At 60.3% G+C, this 18,720-nt stretch overlaps 1 protein-coding gene across 2 annotated transcripts in view; it reads left to right on the top strand.

Moving 5' to 3' along the window:
- Window positions 1–18,481, top strand: part of SHANK2 (SH3 and multiple ankyrin repeat domains 2) — a 472,550-nt gene extending 454,069 nt beyond the window's left edge. For both annotated transcript variants that reach the window (XM_040639603.1, XM_040639604.1), the window contains 5 exons: window positions 2,326–2,456; window positions 3,643–3,754; window positions 4,604–4,624; window positions 6,029–8,438; window positions 17,911–18,481. In XM_040639603.1, coding sequence (XP_040495537.1) covers window positions 2,326–2,456; window positions 3,643–3,754; window positions 4,604–4,624; window positions 6,029–8,438; window positions 17,911–18,481 — 3,245 coding nt within the window. The remainder of the gene's footprint in view (window positions 1–2,325; window positions 2,457–3,642; window positions 3,755–4,603; window positions 4,625–6,028; window positions 8,439–17,910) is intronic.
- The last annotated feature ends 239 nt before the right edge of the window (window positions 18,482–18,720 follow it).

Here is an 18,720-nt window from a genome sequence, read left to right as displayed (position 1 = left end):
GGGAGCCCCGGTGAGTGCGTGTGCTGCGGCGAAGGCTGGACCCACAGACAGGCTCCCAGCTCCGAGGACACCCAACTTCCTGCACCTGAGCGGAAGCAAACCCGCCGCCACGGCGAGGGGCCCGGCTTCCAGGCATGGGCCACAAGGACCCAGGCGGCTAACCGAGCACCACCGGAGCGCTGCCGTGAGAGGCCCCTGAGCCGTGATCTAAGGAGCGTGGCCCGGCTGAGGGCAGCATTGGGACCGCTGCACAGAAGCGAGGTAGAGCCCAGCCACGAAGGAGTCCTGGCCCGGATCAGAGAGGGGACGGCTTCCCGGAGGAAGCAGCTTTCCGGGAAGGTGGGGTGTGCACAGCAACAGGGACAGAGACCCAGCAAAGGCAGGAGGACAGGAGAGAAAGGAGCAGGGGCGGCAGCCGTCGGGGGCAGGGGTGAGTGGCGCCTCTGTAGCCCTGAGCACAGGCGAGGAGGACAGGACAGCTCCGAGAGCCTCGAAGAGGAAGGCGGGCTGGGGACACCGTGACCTGGGTGTCTGATCAACTCCCTAAGGGACCAACGCTTACTAGCGCCCCCAGCGCCCAGGAGGAGAGCCAGCCCGGACCACAGGGCAGGACGGAGGGAAGGACGGGCTCTTCGCTTCACAGGGGAGAGGCAGGCATGAGCCTGTGTGTTGTAGGGGAGGAGCGGGAGGGCCTCCCTGAGGCTCCTCTGCCCGAACCCCGTGCCTGGGGCTCAGTGGCAGGTGAACTGGGACTGGGTCCCAGCCAGGCACAAGCATTTTCCAGAGTTTCAGGCTTTGCAGGCCACAGGCTCTCTGTGGCACATTCTCCTTCCCCTCCTTTAACATCCTCTTAAAAATGTTAACAGTCTGTATAGCTTGGGAACAGCGGGCAGGATTTGACCCCGGCCGTAGCTTGCTGACCTGTGACCCAGGATGCAGCTCTGGGGTCGGGAGCCTTGTGAGCAGCTCCCCAGGGAGAGTCCTACCTGTGCGTGCTGGGGGAGACTGGGGTGGGCCTGGTGGCTGCCTGCCGGGTCCCCTGGTCCCCCCCCACACACACACCCTCCCTGGTCGGGGCTCTTGAGAGTGTCGAGGCTCTGGGGGGCTTTTCCGGGGGGCTAGCTCCTCTTGGGAAGTCCCCGTTACAAGTGGCTGTCACACCCAATGGGAATGACCTGACGCCTGGAGCTCCTGTTTGCTCCAGCACTCGTGAGCTGACCTCACAGCTTGGGGCGTGGGCCGGACCCCAGGGGCCTGGGTCTTTGCGACAGCGTGCACTTTGCAGGGAGTCACCAGATCCCAGAGAAGGTTGGGGGTGCTAGGAGGCCTCAGCCTTGTGGCCTTGATAGCCCTGGGGGAGCAAGGAGAGTGCTGTGCCTGACAGGATCCAAAACGGGCTATTCCCACCAGGCTTCCCTCATGCTGGCTTCATGCTAACCTGGCCACGGTCTTCCTGGAAGGGGAGCTGGGGCACACCCCACTGAACGCCCTTGCTCTGCAGGGTCTCAGGCATCCTCCTGATAAAGCCAGGGCGTCAGGGCAATTCTGGGATGTGCTGAAGTTGTCACATTTTCCAAAAAAGTTAACATTTTAGTTTAAAATTTTCTTAAGTTTTTAATTTGTAAAAATCACTTGTAACTAACCCTTTACTTTCTTTTTCACAAAGAAATGAGGATGTGGTACTGTTGGGAAATCGGGTCTTGCCCAGGCAGTGTGGGCTCGGCCTCCCAAGCTGCCCCCCCGCCCCCCGGCGGCTCCCGAGCCAGACCCCGAGCCGGCCCCTGAGCAGCCCCCCAAGCCAGCCCCCAAGCCCACCCCCGAACTGGCCAGCGTGGCCCACCTGGCTATGCAGCCCAGCTGGCTGCACCCACTGCCTCCAGACCTGGGCCTTAAGGGCCTTGCACCCCGGCAACTGCCTCTGGTTACAAAGGAGCCGTGCCTCTGAGCTCTTAAAAAGAAAAAGATTCCAAACATCGGTTTAGTTAACACAGTCAAGAGTAAGATCCATCGGCACAAATCCAAGTGGCTCCAGTGAAGATGTGACTTTCCGGGAGTTTGGGGCCACGGGGGCTGAGGCTGTGTCGCTGAGGGCTTTCCCCCCCATCCTGTCCGCGTGCGCGTCCCTGGAGTGACACTGTGAGTGCATGTGGCAGACTGATGCATGCGTGCTCCACGCCGTGGTGCGGTGCACCCGCTTGCATGGTCGAGGCCAGAGCAGGGAAATCGCTGCGCACGTGTGAAGGGCACCTTGCCAGAGACAGACCCCTGGTTGTTTCAGGGGCTTGACCACTGACACCTGTTCCCACCATCATGTTCACGCTGCAGATAAACCCGAGGAGATAGTCCCGGCCTCCAAGCCATCCCGCGCTGCTGATAACGTGGCCATGGAGTCCAGGGTGGCCACCATCAAGCAGCGGCCCACCAGCCGGTGCTTCCCGTCCGTCTCGGACATGAACGTGAGTGGCCGTGCCCTGGGGGATGGTGGGTGGGCCATCCAGGCGGTGGCAGCTCCCGCGCTCCGAGCTGCGCGGGCAGGGTGCTCCTCACCTTCTCCCAGACTTGGCCACCTGCGCTCTGTCTCCGTGCCTGGTGGCAGGTCTGAGTGACCCAGTCCCGATTCCTTAGTACCTTCTCGGAACCCACCTCACATTGAGTCACTTGGTTTCCCCTGATCTCATCTTTGACGGTCACACCCGTAAACATCGCCCATGGATAGGATAATTTTGTGTGGCGCACATTAAAACAGAGGCAACTGCTAGTGACGACAATAGACATGCTCGTCCTGGGACCCCCGTCATCTCCAGAACGCCAGGAGGCTCCCACAAGCTCCGGGCCACCTCCCCGTGCAGGCCCAGCCTCCCCCCGGCCCTGCCCACCATCCTCGCTGCCTGCCTTGTTTGCAGCCTCTGCCCGCGTCCAGCATGCTCCCCGCTCCCCGCCCCCACCCCCAGTGCTCTCCAGCCCAGGCTCGGGCTGAGAACCAGGCGGACGCCCCAAGCCCCGGGGAGACGGTGTGAGTAGGAAGACCGTCCGGGGGCCTGAGCACAACATGCACGAGCGCGCACACGTTTCCCCCAGGTTCAGAGTCACCCCCGATGCCGCGGGGTGGGGGGCGGCCAACAGCCCCGTACAGACAGGGAAGCGGCAGGCTGGGTGGGGGCTGCACGGGAATCGCTTCCTAAGTGGAGGAGGTGAGCACTAGGTCCCTGCTGGGCCGGCCCACCTGCCGCGGGCTCTATGCCTCGGAGCTCCGGGGCGGCCCTGCAGCGGCTCGCTCACACCAGCACCCCGCCCGCTCTGTACCGAGATGTGGAGGGCGACCGGGGCTCCTGCGCTGCCCGCCGCTGTGTGCCTTCTCCTATATAGCATCGGCCCTGGTCCCTTCACTCGGGCCAGTCGGCCAGAGCACGGCTCCCCCGAGCACGCTGGCATTTAGGGGGCAGGAGCCAGCAGAGTGTTCAGGGAGAGCCCCTTCTGGGTCTTTGAAGCTGGTCGTCCCATCAGCCTCGGCTGAATGCAACTTGCTGCTGGGAGCAGTGCGGGAAGCTGGGTCACAGATGCCCGCTGCCCAGGCTGCTGGGCCTGACTGCCATGGGTGGGGCTGGTCGGGGCCCATCTCACTCCGGGCTCTCTGGTTTGCAGTCCGTGTACGAACGACAGGGGATCGCTGTGATGACGCCCACGGTTCCCGGGAGCCCGAAAGGCCCATTTCTGGGCCTTCCCCGAGGTACGATGCGAAGGCAGAAATCAATAGGTAAGAAGCATGGCCTACACCCCAGAGGTTGCCCCTGGCTCTCAGGGAAGCCCGCAGAGGCCCCAGGGCAGAGCCGCGCCCCGAGCCCACCCACCAGGGGCCTCTGAGTGCCCCAGCAGACTAGAACCCTTCTACCTGCTGGGACAAAATCCAGCCTGCGAGCACGTAATCTGTGCTAACACCAGCAGGGTGAGGGGGCATGTGTAGGAGGGAGGCAGAGGGCAGACCGGGGTGGTCCGGGAAGCCCCCTCCCTCGACCTGTGGGGATCAGAGTGGCCGGTGGAGGGGGTCCCCTGCTTAGTGCGATCCCCACATTCCCCATATTGCCCGGAATGAAGCTGCCATGTTGCATAGGACGAGCTCGGTGGACATACTTTCGAGGGTGGTGGGGCCAGGTTCTAGAACTCGGACAAACCAATGTACCGTGTGTCGTAGAAAGCCCCGTACCTCCTTGTTAATGTCCCGGTGACACTTACTGACGCTTCCAGGCAAGGGGACTGTGACCCTGCCAGGCAGCCCCTTTGTGAGAAGCTCCAGCACTGGCTTTACCACGTAAATTCTCAAGGAGCTGGGCCACTGCCGGACACCGGTGGCCCCAGCCATCCCAGGCTGGCCCCTGGGGACGCTGCGGGTTGATTTCTGGAAGCATCTCCCGCACTGCTGTTTGGGGGCCTGGCTCCTTGTCATCACAGCAGGCAGTGACTAGACGGTAGTGACTGTGGTGGAGGTGGCGTCTGGCTCCTAAGACCTGCCCTCCCAGGAGTGCAGGGCCACCGCAGAGGAGCGCAGACGCCATGTTGTGTCCCCGGCTCTGTACCTGGTTAATAACAATTGATTTCCTCCTGTCAGACAGCAGAATCTTTCTATCAGGTTAGTGAACCTTGCGGTTTGGAATCTGTGATCTGAATGCAACCCTGTACTTACTCTATAAGGTGTATTCTTAAATTATTACTCCTTGGGACCATCGCTGTCAGGCAGCCCACGTGTAACAAACGGTCAAGAAGAAGGCCTTTTAGTAATCTGTCTGTTCGATACCAAAATACCCTCCCACAGGAGTACGTTAAATTGGGAATACCCTTATCGAATGGAAATTTTCATTGGAATAAATTATTTTAGTTTGTCCTAGAAGTTTTTTTTTATTTGAAGTAATTCATTCCGTTACCTCTTTGAACACCCGCATGCCCCCAGCGTGAGCCCCGAGTCCCTCCCATCTGTCTGTGTCTGTGTCTGTGTCCGCTTCCCGTCTCCTGGAGTGCATTCTGTTGATGTTTCGATATCTCAGACCGCTGGAAAGAGTCTGTAAGCCCTGCCCAGTCGACCTGCACAGAGGAGTCAGGCCCAGCGAGGCCGGACGCCCGCCATCACCACACCAGGCCCCTGGGCACATTCGCACCCGACAGGTGCTGCTTCGCCAGGTCTGGTCCTGGGGCACGCCCTGACTTTGTGCCAAGTGCTGACCCGGGTTAGTGGTAATGGTGGAACGCGCCTGGCCCCTCAGCCTGGCCCAGAGTGTCTTAGGAGGACCCAGAGGGACTCCTGAGGCCAGTGGCCCAGAGTTTGCTCTGGAAGCTGCTCCTGGCTGGGCTTGGGGCCTTGGGTTAAAGAGGAGTCTGGGCCCCCACCCCTCATGGGCGTGTTCAAGAGCCAGAAGGGCCTTCTCCGCCTCACAGCCATCCTCCTGAGGGAGGCCAACGCCCTCAAGGCCTCAGGTGGCCCAGAGAAGTCAGGCGACAAACTGGGCTCCTGTCACGCGGGCAAAGCCAGCTCTGACGCCCCTCGGCAGCGGCACCGTCCACGTCACAGGGGCCTGGTCTCCAATGGGCATCATGACAGCCTCTGCCCCCGGGGCCAAAAACAGCCCCAGGGCCCTGGCCAAGCCCGACAGGACAGATGCATCCTGACCCAGCCCAGCCCCAGCGCGTGTTCACGCACACCCACGTGCTCACACGCGGCTCGTGGCCCCGGGCACATGCCCTGGCCTCCTCGCACGTCCCTCCCGCTGCTGCTCTGGCCGCCGCACGCAGAACATCTCAACAGCACGCACTCGATACCTCCCAGCACCTTTTTTTTTTTCTTTCCCCGTTTCCTTTCTTTTCCTTGGGGGGCTCGGATGGGCCACGTAAGCTCTTGCCATTGTGGCTTGTGCTGTGTTCCGTGAACAAGTGTGCACTGCGGTTCATTGTGAGCGTGCAGCCATAGCGTGTCGCACAAACCTAGGAGCTTGGCGGGACGTCACTGTCGCGGTTTAAAACTAAGCCCGCCTTGTCCTTGCAGGAATAACGGAGGAAGAGCGGCAATTCCTGGCCCCTCCGATGCTGAAGTTCACCAGAAGCCTGTCCATGCCCGACACCTCCGAGGACATCCCCCCCCCACCGCAGTCCGTGCCCCCGTCCCCCCCGCCCCCATCCCCCACCACCTACAACTGCCCCAAGTCCCCAACCCCCAGAGTCTATGGGACCATCAAGCCGGCGTTCAATCAGAACTCCGCTGCCAAGGTGCCCCCCGCGGCTCGCTCAGACACGGTGGCCACCGTGATGAGGGACAAGGGGCTGTACTACCGGCGGGAGCTGGACCGCTACTCCCTGGACTCCGAGGACCTCTACAGTCGCAGCGCCGCCGCCCAGGCCAACTTCCGCAACAAGAGGGGCCAGATGCCGGAGAACCCGTACTCGGAGGTGGGGAGGATCGCAAGCAAAGCCGTGTACGTCCCCGCCAAGCCCGCCCGGCGGAAGGGCATGCTGGTGAAGCAGTCCAATGTGGAGGACAGCCCCGAGAAGACGTGCTCCATCCCCATCCCGACCATCATCGTGAAGGAGCCCTCCACCAGCAGCAGCGGCAAGAGCAGCCAGGGCAGCAGCACGGAGATCGACCCACAGGCCCCCGAGCAGCCAGGCCAGCTGCGCCCCGACGACAGCCTGACCGTCAGCAGCCCCTTCGCCGCCGCCATCGCCGGGGCCGTCCGCGACCGGGAGAAGCGGCTGGAAGCCAGGAGGAACTCCCCGGCCTTCCTCTCCACAGACCTGGGGGACGAGGACGTGGGTCTGGGGCCGCCCGCCCCCCGGGCGCGCTCCTCCAACTTCCCTGAGGAGGTCGGCTTCGGCGAGGAGGATGGCACCGAGCCACTGTCGTTGCCCACACCGGGCGCAGCACCCAGGGAGCCTGAGAACCACTTTGTGGGTGGTGGCGAGGCCACAGCTCAGGGGGAGGCCAGCAGGCCGCTGAATTCCACATCCAAAGCCAAGGGCCCCGAGAGCAGCCCCGCGGTGCCCCCCAAGAGCAGCAGCGCGGCCAGCCCTGAGAATTACGTCCACCCTCTCACGGGCAGGCTGCTGGACCCCAGCTCCCCGCTGGCCCTGGCGCTGTCCGCAAGGGACCGAGCCATGAAGGAGTCCCAACAGGGCCCCAAGGGGGAGGCCCCCAAGGCCGACCTCCACAAACCTCTCTATATCGATACCAAAATGCGGCCCAGCGTGGAAGCAGGCTTCCCTCCGGTCACCAGGCAGAACACACGGGGGCCCCTAAGGCGGCAGGAGACAGAGAACAAGTATGAGACGGAGCTGGGCAAGGACCGGAAGGGCGAGGACAAGAAACACATGCTCATCAACATTGTGGACACATCCCAGCAGAGGTCGGCCGGACTGCTGATGGTCCACACCGTGGACGCTGCCACCACCGACCACCTGCTGCAGGAAGAGGAAGAGAAAGCCGATGTGGAGGCCAAGCCAGACCACTCGCTGTCCGAGGTGCCGGAAGGCGCTCCCGAAACCGACGGTGCTTTACAGATCGCCGCCAGCCCCGAGCCCGCCGCCGCCGTGCCTGGCAGGACCATTGTGGCCGCGGGCTCTGTGGAAGAGGCGGTGATTTTACCATTCCGCATCCCTCCTCCCCCTCTGGCATCCGTGGATCTGGATGAGGAGTTTATTTTTACAGAGCCATTGCCTCCCCCCCTGGAATTCGCAAATAGTTTTGATATCCCCGATGACCGTATCGCTTCTGTCCCCGCTCTCACGGACCTGGTCAAGCAGAAGAAACAGGACACCTCCCAGTCCCCTTCGTTGAACCCCAGCCAACCAGCCAACTGTGCAGACAGTAAGAAGCCGGCTGGCCTTTCCAACTGCCTGCCTGCCTCATTCCTTCCGCCCCCCGAGAACTTTGACGCGGTCACGGACTCTGGGATCGAGGAGGTGGACAGCCGGAGCAGCAGCGACCACCATCTCGAGACGACCAGCACCATCTCCACGGTGTCCAGCATGTCTACCCTGTCCTCCGAAGGCGGGGAGAACGTGGACACCTGCACAGTCTATGCAGATGGGCAAGCATTTACGGTGGACAAGCCCCCAGTACCTCCGAAGCCAAAAGTGAAGCCCATCATTCCCAAAAGCAATGCACTTTATCAGGACGCGCTAGTGGAGGAGGACGTGGACAGCTTTGTCATCCCTCCCCCGGCGCCCCCGCCGCCGCCGGGCAGCACCCAGCCTGGGGCCCCGAAGGTTACGCCGCCAAGGACCTCCAAGTTGTGGGGGGACGTCTCCGAGGTCAGAAGCCCGATTCGCTCAGGCCCGAAGGCAAACGTGATCAGTGAATTGAACTCAATCCTACAGCAAATGAACCGAGAGAAATCGGCAAAGCCGGGGGAAGGATTGGATTCGCCCACGGGAACCAAGCCTGCCAGCCTCGCTCCAAGGTAAGTCCCACAGTTGGCTTAGACACAGACGCCCGGTGCTGGCTTTCTGGTCTCGTCCAGTGAGGGACGACCAGGAAGCGCCCCCGGGGAGCAGCCAGAGCGGACGTGAAGAGGGGAATCCAGAACACCTTCGCGCTGGCCGCACCTGTTGCGCTCCGTCCACCCCGCTCTCCTGGACTCTGGCACAGCGCTGTGCACGTCCTGGCAGGACGCTGCGCTCCCCAAGTAAAGACCTGTCATGAGATGCAGCCACATGAGGCCATCCCCACTGCGGCTTCCAAAGAGGAGCTCTGGTCCCTGTCGTTCTGTGTCCTCCAGATCTCTGCCAGGACCCCCTGTAAGGTCATTCTGGAGCCTCGCGGAAGCCAAAACCAAGCTTGGCCAAGCTGGCTGTAGGAAGTAGCCGTGCCAGAGGAGAGTGAGTGGGTCGGCACGTGTGTGCGTGTATGATTAATTGTGCATGGATCCTTCTCGCTTCTTCCCGTCACTGACGGGTTGGAGAGCTGAGGAAGGTGCCAGGTTGTGGCTTCACTAGTGAGCTCAGAGGGGAATGCACCCTGCCCCCGGCCAGCCCAGCCCAGCCCAGCAGGCAGGCATCACGGAAGAGGGTGTCCACCCTACCCCACGTGCATGGGGTGACCATTCATAGTTTCCCTCAGCATTCAAGGTGCTGCTGTTGCAGCTGGGGGTAGAATAGGAGGGGTGAGTTCTAAACGGAGCCAGAAGGTTCTGGCAAGGCATGCCGAGCTCGCTGTCCGCCTAGAGCTCTGGGGTGATCTCACCAGGACCCGTACGGTACTGGGCAGTCCTCCCCACTCACTGTGCATTGCAGCTCCTCCCTGGCCTCCCGCACCAGTGTCCGCACCCAGATCCCGTCGCTCTGACTAACGAGCCTGTCTTCGTGCTCCCTCCGGACAGGCATTTGACTCAAACGTCTCAGTCCATTAACCAGCAACACCCCTCTGGTTGGGCCTGCTGAGGCGAGCCGAGAGCCACAGTTTTCCCAGTTACCTTCAGTGTGGACATAAGTAAATTCCTCGGATGGCTCCCATTACGCTCGGGGAAATACTTACTGGCCAGCCTTGGTAGAGAGAAGCAGGGTGACCTTCTGTCTTTTAATGGGGACTGTACCACTAATCGTGATGTTCAAATAATACCCCCAGTCAAAGAGAAAGTCTGCAGAAAGTCCCCACTTCTGGTGACATCTGCACATACATACCTACAACTATCATATACTTAAAAGTCTGAAAAGAAAATCTTAAAACTGGCCGGTTTTGCCCTTTCCCCGTATGTGAGAATATGGTTCTTTTTTGCTACATCACGTGAAAGCACAGGAATGAAGATGCTTTATCTTTAATGCTTCACATTTTACAGGATGCTGGCCCGTGAGTGCAGGGGAGTGGGTACTGATTGTACCCACTCTCCAGAAGTGGGAAGTGGGGTGCTGAGTGGCTGGGCCCCATGCGCAGCAGGAGACCGAGCCAGGATTCAGGCTGAGGGCCTGGCCTGGCGCTTCCCCTCATTGACAGTGTCTGAGCTCAGAAGAGGCTGAAGGGATGACTCAAGGGCTGCTCAGGGCCTGAGCCCTGCTGCCCCGAGCCCTCCCGCCCTGAACCAGCAGCCTCTGGATTGCTCGCCGCCTCCACTCCCTTCCCAACCGGTGAGCTCCTGGAGGCATGGGGGAGAGTGGGTGTCAAGCTACACGTGTCCAGAAGGCTTCCCCGCCTGCACTTCCCTCGGTGGGAGGGGCCTCAGAGCAGACGTCACCTGGCAGAATCCTGTTGGATTTCTCAAGAGCAGCTGCAGGACCACCTCCAAGCGATGCTTTGATGCCAAGAACAGCTACCTCCGGTCTGTTCTGTTATTTATAACCCAGTTCACTTAGAATGAGAACATCAGCCGACATCTATCAAGGCCTCCCCGAATGCTGGGCATCATGCCCCACCAGCACCGCTGACACAGGGCCAGCCGTTATTTCCCATGTGCGCATGAACAGACCGAAGGTCAGAGGGGCGGAGCACGCACCGGAAGGCAGACCCAACCTCCATCCCAGGAAGTGTCTCAGGGTTCCACTCTAGAGGTGTTGCGGGAGCCAGGAATCAGCCCGGAAGGAAGGGGCAGCTGCCCAAGCTGTCCACAGGGCTGAGATCACCGAGGGCAGGCCGTCCCCAGGTCTTTGCGGCTCACCTGAGCCCAGCTGCATGCCGGAGCCCTGCTCTTTGGTGACCCGGTGGCTGATGGTAGGCCAGGCCAGTCACCCCGCGGCCTCTGGCACTGCTGAGCACCCAGAGGGGGCATCCTATTCTTGGCTCTCGGCCAAGGGTGGCACTGAGTTGGCTTGGGCATCCGATGGCCCTGAGCCCCAAGGACAAAGAGGAAGGTCATCACCTTCCGGGGCTGCACTGGGCACTCCGCCAGCTACTGTAGCTTTGCTGATCTCATGGCCTCACTGGGCAAAGCCCTAAGCAGATGTGAGCTGCAGCCGTGAGGCTGCTGACTAGGGTGAGGTGGGTGACAGCTGCTGGGCAGCGACCCGAGGCAGGCCAGGCTGCCCCCTCACACGTGCGTCTGCCCCCAGGGGCAAGCCTCTCCTTTGCTTGGTCTTGCCTTGGTGGACAGGCCTGGGTATTTGTCCATTGGAGACCCCCTGCCAGGGGGGTCCCTGCTACTTTTAAATGCATCTAGGCTCTCGGGCTAGAGTGGCCCTGGGCAGCGCGAGGCGTGGACCTGCACACAGGGCGTCCTCCTGAGGAGAAGCAAAGGCATTTCCGTAGGGAGAATGAAAAGTGACCATGTGCACAAATCCTCTCTCCACAGAAACTGTTTCGATCACCCGAGAGAGGGCCGAGTGTTGGAGCTCACCTCTTTGGGGTTACCTGCCCCCTTGGGTGCTTCTTAGTGACTAAGACTCTTCACTTCCCACTAGAGCCCAGGGTGGGACGAGACCCTCGGTCACCCGAGGACATGAGATCTTCACTTCCCGCTAGAGCCCAGGGTGGACGAGACCCTCGCTCACCCGAAGGCATGAGACTTGACCTGAGCCCCACAGCTCCTGTCTGTTCCCCAAAACCAGAGAGGACACGGATCTGGAGATGTCTCGATTACAGATATGCTGGCAAGAACATGATCAAGCAGCTTTCCTTAGGACCAAACGTTGGAGGCGCCTCCTCGGCCCCATCTTAGAACGTCCCACTGAGGAAGGAGCCGCCAGGCACTCCGGGGAAAGCGCTCCTTCCACCGCCCAGCCTGATTTTTCCAGGAAGTAACCTCATCCTGGATCAGAGCGAAGAAAGCTGTGGTTTGAGGGCATCTGCGAGGACTCTGTGGAGCCCCAGGCTTCCCGGGAAGCTCGAAGTCAGGAAGACAGCGGCCGTGCCCCCTTAGACAGGCACAGGCGGAAGTGCTGTGCGCGGCTGCAAGGATGGCCTTCGCGTGCAAGTGCTTTTTCCTCTCCAAAGCCCTTGGTGATCGACGACCCCTGAGGATGTCGTGGCGTTGGAGGGCTCCGCATAAGTGGTTTTCTCCCCATTCTGGAGCACTTGGTGTTTTGCTTGAAGTCACATGTCTCAGGGCGGGGGGGTTGCAGAGCTGGGAAGGCGACGGGACACTCCATCCCTGAGCCTGGAAGCCCAGCCTGGCCCAGGGCCTCCGGAGTCCACTGGCCGGGAGTCCCTGAGCTGCTCTTATGTAGGAGCCCAGGGCCAGGCCTGAGGGTGGAGAGCAGCAGGTAGGATACACGCCCGCAGAGGCCTGGGCCTCGGAGGCTAGGCAGCAGACACAGAGTTGTCGATGACCTCTCCCGCACCAGGCACTGTGCTGAGCCCGGGGACTCCTCCCTGAACAGGAAGACATTGCAGGTCTCTCCTCCACTGGGGAGCCGCACTCTCAAGGGGGAAAATGGACAAGTAATAAACACGACAAACCCGAAGTGCACCAAGTGCTACAAAGGAACGGGGGTGTATTCACAAGTCCGAGTGAACACAGGCAGGAAGGAGGTGACAGTCCCAAAGGAAGTGACCTGAACAACCTGAAATACAAAAAGGAGCCAGATGAGCAGAAAACCAGGAGTGAAGCATCCCAGGCACGGGGGACAGCAGGCACAAAGCCTGGAGGCCAGAAAGTGCTTTCCATGCCAAGGGAGGGCTGGCGGGCCGTGGGGGAGAGCAGGACGGCGTGCGTCCTGCGAGAGGGTGGCCGTCCCAGGACCTGACCTCCGTGTCACGGTTACCGGCAGCCGTACAGTATAGCGGCTCTCACGGTGGCACAGGTGCCCTTCGCCAGGGGGGCCTGTGCTCTGCAGACAACGGGGCAGATTCGAAGGCCAAGGGCCTCAGGAACCCAGAACGGCAGCTCCGTTTGCCTGACTCCTGCACTTTGACTGGCGGCCCAGACAACCCAGACATCGTTTCCAGAGCGAGACAGACGCACGGCTCTGTGTCCAGCACTCCCATGCCTGCGGAGAGTCAGTCTCGTTTTCACCCGGTGTGTGCCGGGCTGAGGGAGCAGTGGACGTAAGCTTGTGGGGGTCCCCTTCAGCTTCCATCCAGAGGGCGTGGCAAGGCCCCTCTAGGTCACCCAGATCTTCTCGGTCCGGCCTCCGCCTCCCAGGGGCACAGATGGACTCGGGGGAGGAAAGTCATCCTCCCGAGGCCCCACACAGCTGGACGCCCCCGCCTGGCCAGTGCCTCCAGAGCCTTCCTGGCTCTGCAGTATTATCCTCAGAGCCTTCTGGCTTTAAAATAAATCAATTTGGGTTGTTAGAAAGTTCTCTCCGCCCAGCTGGTCCCAGAGCATGGGCTTCAAAGCTGACTCAGTAATAGAAACTGCCCAACGGCATTCCCTTAACGTGGACGTCGTCACGGGGCTTTTACCGTTTCACGGCCCTGAGCAAAACAGGAAGGAGATGTCAGTGCATGGAAGTGTAGATGACTGGGTGAGCGCTATGCACAGGGGATCACGTTTGCTCCCAGTGTGCTTCCTTGTAGACGGTATTTGAGAAGGGTTATTCCAGGCCGGCCGCAGCCCTTCCCCGTGCTCACCCGACTGCCAATCGCAAGTGTGGTTCTTAGGCTCTCATTTCCCAGTCCTGACGTTAGGATCGGTCAGCAGGAGCACCTCGGGGTGAATGCTGCTCCCTGAAAACGGGGCGCCTTCTTGACCTGCTTGGATGTGAATGTTCTGGCAGGAGGACCCAGGCTCCTGATGGACCCAAGGCACCCACCTGCACTCGCAGTCACTTAACGTGCCAATCAGGCCACAAGCTAAACAGTATCCACCCGCCATTCAGCCAACAATGACACTGCACACCGACGGGGGGCTGAGGCCCCCGGTGGTGCTTGGGGCCATGGCAGCCGTGAGGGCTGAGTATCAGAGGCACCAACACACCCCAGGCGTGGAGTCAGGGAGACACATTGACGGCAGTGCTCAGGCCTTAGGCAAGCGTGAGAATGACTCGGTGGCCCTCCCCACCTCCCGTCCCAGGGCCACTTCATAAGAACACTTTGGCAATAAGGGTCGTGTCCACGCGAGACAGGTTGCTCACGAGAAGCCCCTGGTAACCAAAACGCAGAGGTGTGAACGGGCACGCTGGGACAGTCTGGTGCCAAACGGGTTCAGAGCCGCTGCCCCAGCTCGCGTGCGGGACAACAGACACACCTAGCCGGCATCACCGAGCGGCCTCTGGCGCGCATTCAGTGGTTGTTCAAGAGCCAGATGGAGTCTGGAAACACACTGGAAAAGCCACTTGAATCTTCCTTCCCCCACCCCAGTTAACCGGTTCTGGCTAATGAAATAACAACGCGCCTCTGAGAGCGTCAGTTAGCTCTCAATTCTTGTTTTACTTCTGTTTCCATATGGATTTGATGTAAAAGGCAGCACAGAGTGCTGATCCAAGAGAGGGTGTGTGCGCGTGCATGTGTCTGTTCTAAACCAGGGCGACAGATTCCTGCGTGTTCCACCCGGGAACCCAGTGGTTGCTTAGCAACGTAACGATCTCTGCAGCAGGAGGATCCAGTGAATAATGTCAGCGTGATGAACTGAGAGTAATCAAGCTACTGAGGAGGGCAGGATGGGCTAGCCCGGCGAGGGCCTTCGCTCTGCTTCTCAGGCTCTCTGGTGACTCTTTTCCACAGCGACTTTCTGCCGGCCCCAAGCGCGTGGCCGGATCCGGCACCCCCGCATTATTAGCTGCCGGGCTGTCGGCTCACGGTGTAGACTTGAAGCAAAGCACAGATCCGTGGGGCGCCTTCCCCCGCCAGGAATGCTGACTTAGACTTGCCAAGCTGCAGAGGACAAAGGATGGCTCGGGAGCCCTCGTCAGGCTCTTAGCAACGACCTCGTGTCATTCCAACGCTGTGGTCCTCGCTTTCTTACCAGGCTCTCCCTGGGTGCTTTTCTTCTTGATATTCACATTATCCCAAGCCCGAGAAGGCAGGGTCGTGACTTTCTCCTTCCAAATATGCAGGTGAGGCCCCGAGGTGGACTGCCCGCTCTGCCACCTCAGCCCCAGGAAGGGACCAGCCTCAGTAGATTCGCAGCCAACGTCTGTACCCCTGCCTTTTCCTCCATCGAAAAAAGCTTCTTTTTTAATTTCAATTAATTTTGCAGTGTTGTCTCAAGCCATCCCATTCTGTCATTTTCATGTGCTCTCGTGACGGGTGTTCACGTGAACAGAAGTAAGTACCGCTCGCGTGAACGCCTTGCCCTCGTGTGCGCTGCTGTCCCTCCGCTCCCCACCGGTGTGCTTGAGAGCCTTCTCTCTGTTTCCGACAACAACCACAGCTGCCTGCAAGGCTTTCCTTTCAAAAAATAAACCATCCCGACTGCCTGGAAACGGCTCGGACGTTTGCAGCGGGAGGACAGTGCTGACAGCCGTCCTCTGGCTCGGAGGTGCCCACTGTTGAGTGTGGCCCGGGCTTGGGGATCCCCTCCCCGACTGTGCCGCCCTGGTGGGTCCACCCAGAGTTAGAGACATGGGCACGGTCACCATGCAGTGTCAGCTCTAGAAAAGCACATCCGCACCGTTACTACAAGGCAGCAGGTGAGCAAAGGTGCTCTTGTAGATTCACCCACTTTACAAAAACCTTGTCTCTTCCCCGAAGGTTCTAGGCCCTAATTAACAATTCAGGCCACCTCCGGATCGCCTGGCTTTGCGCCTACTCATGGTTTTATTTCAACCCCCTTAGCTTAATCGTATCAAAGCAGAACCAAGAGGGGCCCCTGTGCTGCGGGTGCAGGGAGGGCACAGGCCAGCTCGAAGGACGTTCCACGCGCTGCCTCCCGGCGTGCGCTTCGGCCCAAGCTGGAAGTGGAGTGGGGCTTCCGATTCTGCCTGAGCAGCAGAACGTGCAGGTTTCTCCTTAAGCCCTTGCTGTGGCCACCCCTCTCTCAAGAACCTGATCTAGGTCCCAGAGGCGCTGGCTCCCTGTCCCTATACCTGGCACCATCGGGGCTCCTACTTGGGGATTCTGAGTCACTGAGCCTGGCAGTGGTGGAGGGGCTACCTTTACCGGCCAGTATAACCAGTACGCACCAGTAACCAGCACCCACAGCCCCCAGAGGTTCTTGACGGAGGTCTCCTATTTGTACCACATCCCACCTGGGGCACCCAGCCCTCCAGAAAGCTACATGGGGACCCTCCGGGGGTGGCGGTCCCTGGCCCGGTCACACCCACCTGCCCCTGGGAGTGCCTGTGTCAGGACCAAAGCTCTAGTCCACCCCACCCCCTCTACATCTGCTGCTTCCGCATCCCGTCCTTGAAGCAGCCAAGACTGCCATCGGGTGCAGAAGTGTCACAAGCTTGGAGGAACCCAGGTAGCCGACTGGTGGTCGTACCCACATATCTATCAGTGGCAGAGAAAACAGAGGCAAAGAAAAGCTAGGGCACAGAACGGGCCGACTGGGCCTCGTGCCCAGCTCACCCCTCCGTGTACAGAGCCCCCCCCACCCCGTCCCTGTCCTTGTCCGTGCTCATCGCCCGCCATGTCAGCACCTGTGTGGCTCTTCACATGTTCCCAAGCACGCCCTACCCCCACTCTCACCACTTGGGAGGGAGAGGAGCGCATCTCACCTATGAAGACATGGAGACTCACAGGTTAAAATGTGCCTATGCTGGTGTTGGGCGGAGCCAGGCTTCATACATCTCCAGTCCAGATCCTGAGGAGGAGCCCGTGTTAAGAGGGATCCTTCCGGAAGGAGGTGGGTGGTCTGTCCACATTCACATGAATGAGCCCAGAAGGCAAGAAACACACACCTACTCGTGCCGCCCCCCTAGTTGGCTGTGGCTTCTTGGGCTGGTAGCATGGATACGTCCTCAGTTTGGGGACAGCAGAGAAGAGCATGAACCAGAGCCCAGAGGCGTGGTTGTTCTCTGTGGCTGGAAAGGCTGCCGTGGGCCTTGGCCAGAACCAGGGAGGGGGCCGTACATAAAAGGCCACCGTGCGGGTAAACACAAAGACCAGAGACTTCCCTGGCACTGAGATGCAGTCTCCTCCCCTCGGGTCATCCAGCCGTCTCCCTGGGGCCAGTAAAGGCCAAAGCTCAGAGGCACGAGTGTACCCCGCTCCAACCCCTCGGGCTTCACCTGCCCGGCCAGAGCAGGAAGGACATGGGGGACTCCCAAGGACTCTCCTGGCCACTTGGGAGAAGGGGGTTCCTTGTAGATTTCTGCTTTTTGGTGAGGCTCATACATAGCGACAGGGAGCTTCCCGCACTGCCTTCACGCAGCGAGAGAAAACTCATTAGCGCACCCACTCCACTCCGCAACCAGATGGCCGCGTCGACACTGGACAAAGTCGCAGCAGTCCTGGTTTAGCCCTCCGGGTCAGTATAGACTGCACTCTGGCAAATTACTCCTCGTTCTCAGGGTCCGTGGACGGTTTCTCCAAGCCCTGAGTGCCCCCAAGGAGGTGCGGGGCTTCCCACGCACTGCAACAGGGCCAGCCTGCAAGGGGCCCTTCCCCTTGTCCTTCCAAGCTGAAAAGCCCAAGGCCTGACAGGCAGTTAAGAGGGAGGGTCTCTTCCTTCTACGTGCCGAAATGGAGGCAAAAGCTGTCCTTTTCCCCGTACTGGTGATGTACTGGTGACGTCACCAGACACGTCTCACCCAGGGAGCAGGGCCTCTTTCAGGCCCCATCCTCATGTCTCCGAGTGAGCCCTTAGCAGCGCCCCCCCCGTTGCGCCGGTCTGGCCCTCCCTGCGCACACGGCGCAGGTGCCCCCCGCCTGGCAACCGCCCCCACGGGGGACCAGGTGAGTGGGCGGCCTTGGTGTGCTGTGGTGTCTTCTCAGAGCTCTGCCTCCTGCTCCCTTCCTCCCTGCCCGGGTCCTGGCATGGCAAGTCATCTGCTCACTGCCAGCGCGGCTGCCGTGGAGAGTGTCTGCCCCGCCCCGCCCCCTGACCTTGGCGGTCTGCATCCTGCTGACCCACGCCGTGACCCGGCTTGTGATACTTGTCTCTGTTGTTGCCGTTTCAGAAGTCCAGAGGTCATGAGCACCGTCTCAGGTACACGGAGCACAACGGTGACCTTCACGGTTCGCCCAGGGGCCTCGCAGCCCATCACCCTGCAGAGCCGGCCCGCGGACTTTGAGAGTAGGACCTCAGGAACAAGACGTGCCCCGAGCCCTGTGGTGTCGCCAACAGAGCTGAGCAAAGATATCCTGCCTGCCCCCCTCTCCGCTGCTGCTGCCGCTCCTTCTCCCACTCTCTCAGAGGTCTTTAGCCTTCCAAGCCAGCCCCCGTCCGGGGACCTGTTTGGCTTGAACCCGGCGGGACGCAGCAGGTCGCCGTCCCCCTCGATACTGCAACAGCCAATCTCAAATAAGCCTTTTACGACTAAGCCTGTGCACCTGTGGACTAAACCAGACGTGGCGGATTGGCTGGAAAGTCTAAACTTGGGTGAGCATAAAGAGACCTTCATGGACAATGAGATTGACGGCAGTCACCTACCAAACCTTCAGAAGGAAGACCTCATAGATCTTGGGGTGACTCGGGTCGGGCACAGGATGAACATAGAAAGGGCTTTGAAACAGCTGCTGGACAGATAAGGGTGGCTGCTCTTTACCTTTACAGACTTCTTGTTATAAGTAGAGATGGGCTTCTACTGAAATATTTGGGCGGCCAAGCACGGTCTGTGAGCACCAACCCCATTCCACGGGTTTGTCTCCTGGTACCCAAAGAAATGCCGAGTGTGTCCAGGTGTGGCTGAGCGAAGGCCTTGAAATGCCCCCACTCTCCACGTGGGCTTCACGGGCTGTTTCTGTGCAGCAGGGGACACGGGGAGGGA

This window comes from Ursus maritimus, unplaced genomic scaffold (assembly GCF_017311325.1).
Source record: "Ursus maritimus isolate PB19 unplaced genomic scaffold, ASM1731132v1 scaffold_23, whole genome shotgun sequence".
Taxonomy (NCBI): domain Eukaryota; kingdom Metazoa; phylum Chordata; class Mammalia; order Carnivora; family Ursidae; genus Ursus; species Ursus maritimus.
Note: the sequence above shows the minus strand (reverse complement) of the source record. Positions and strands in the feature narration are given on the sequence as shown.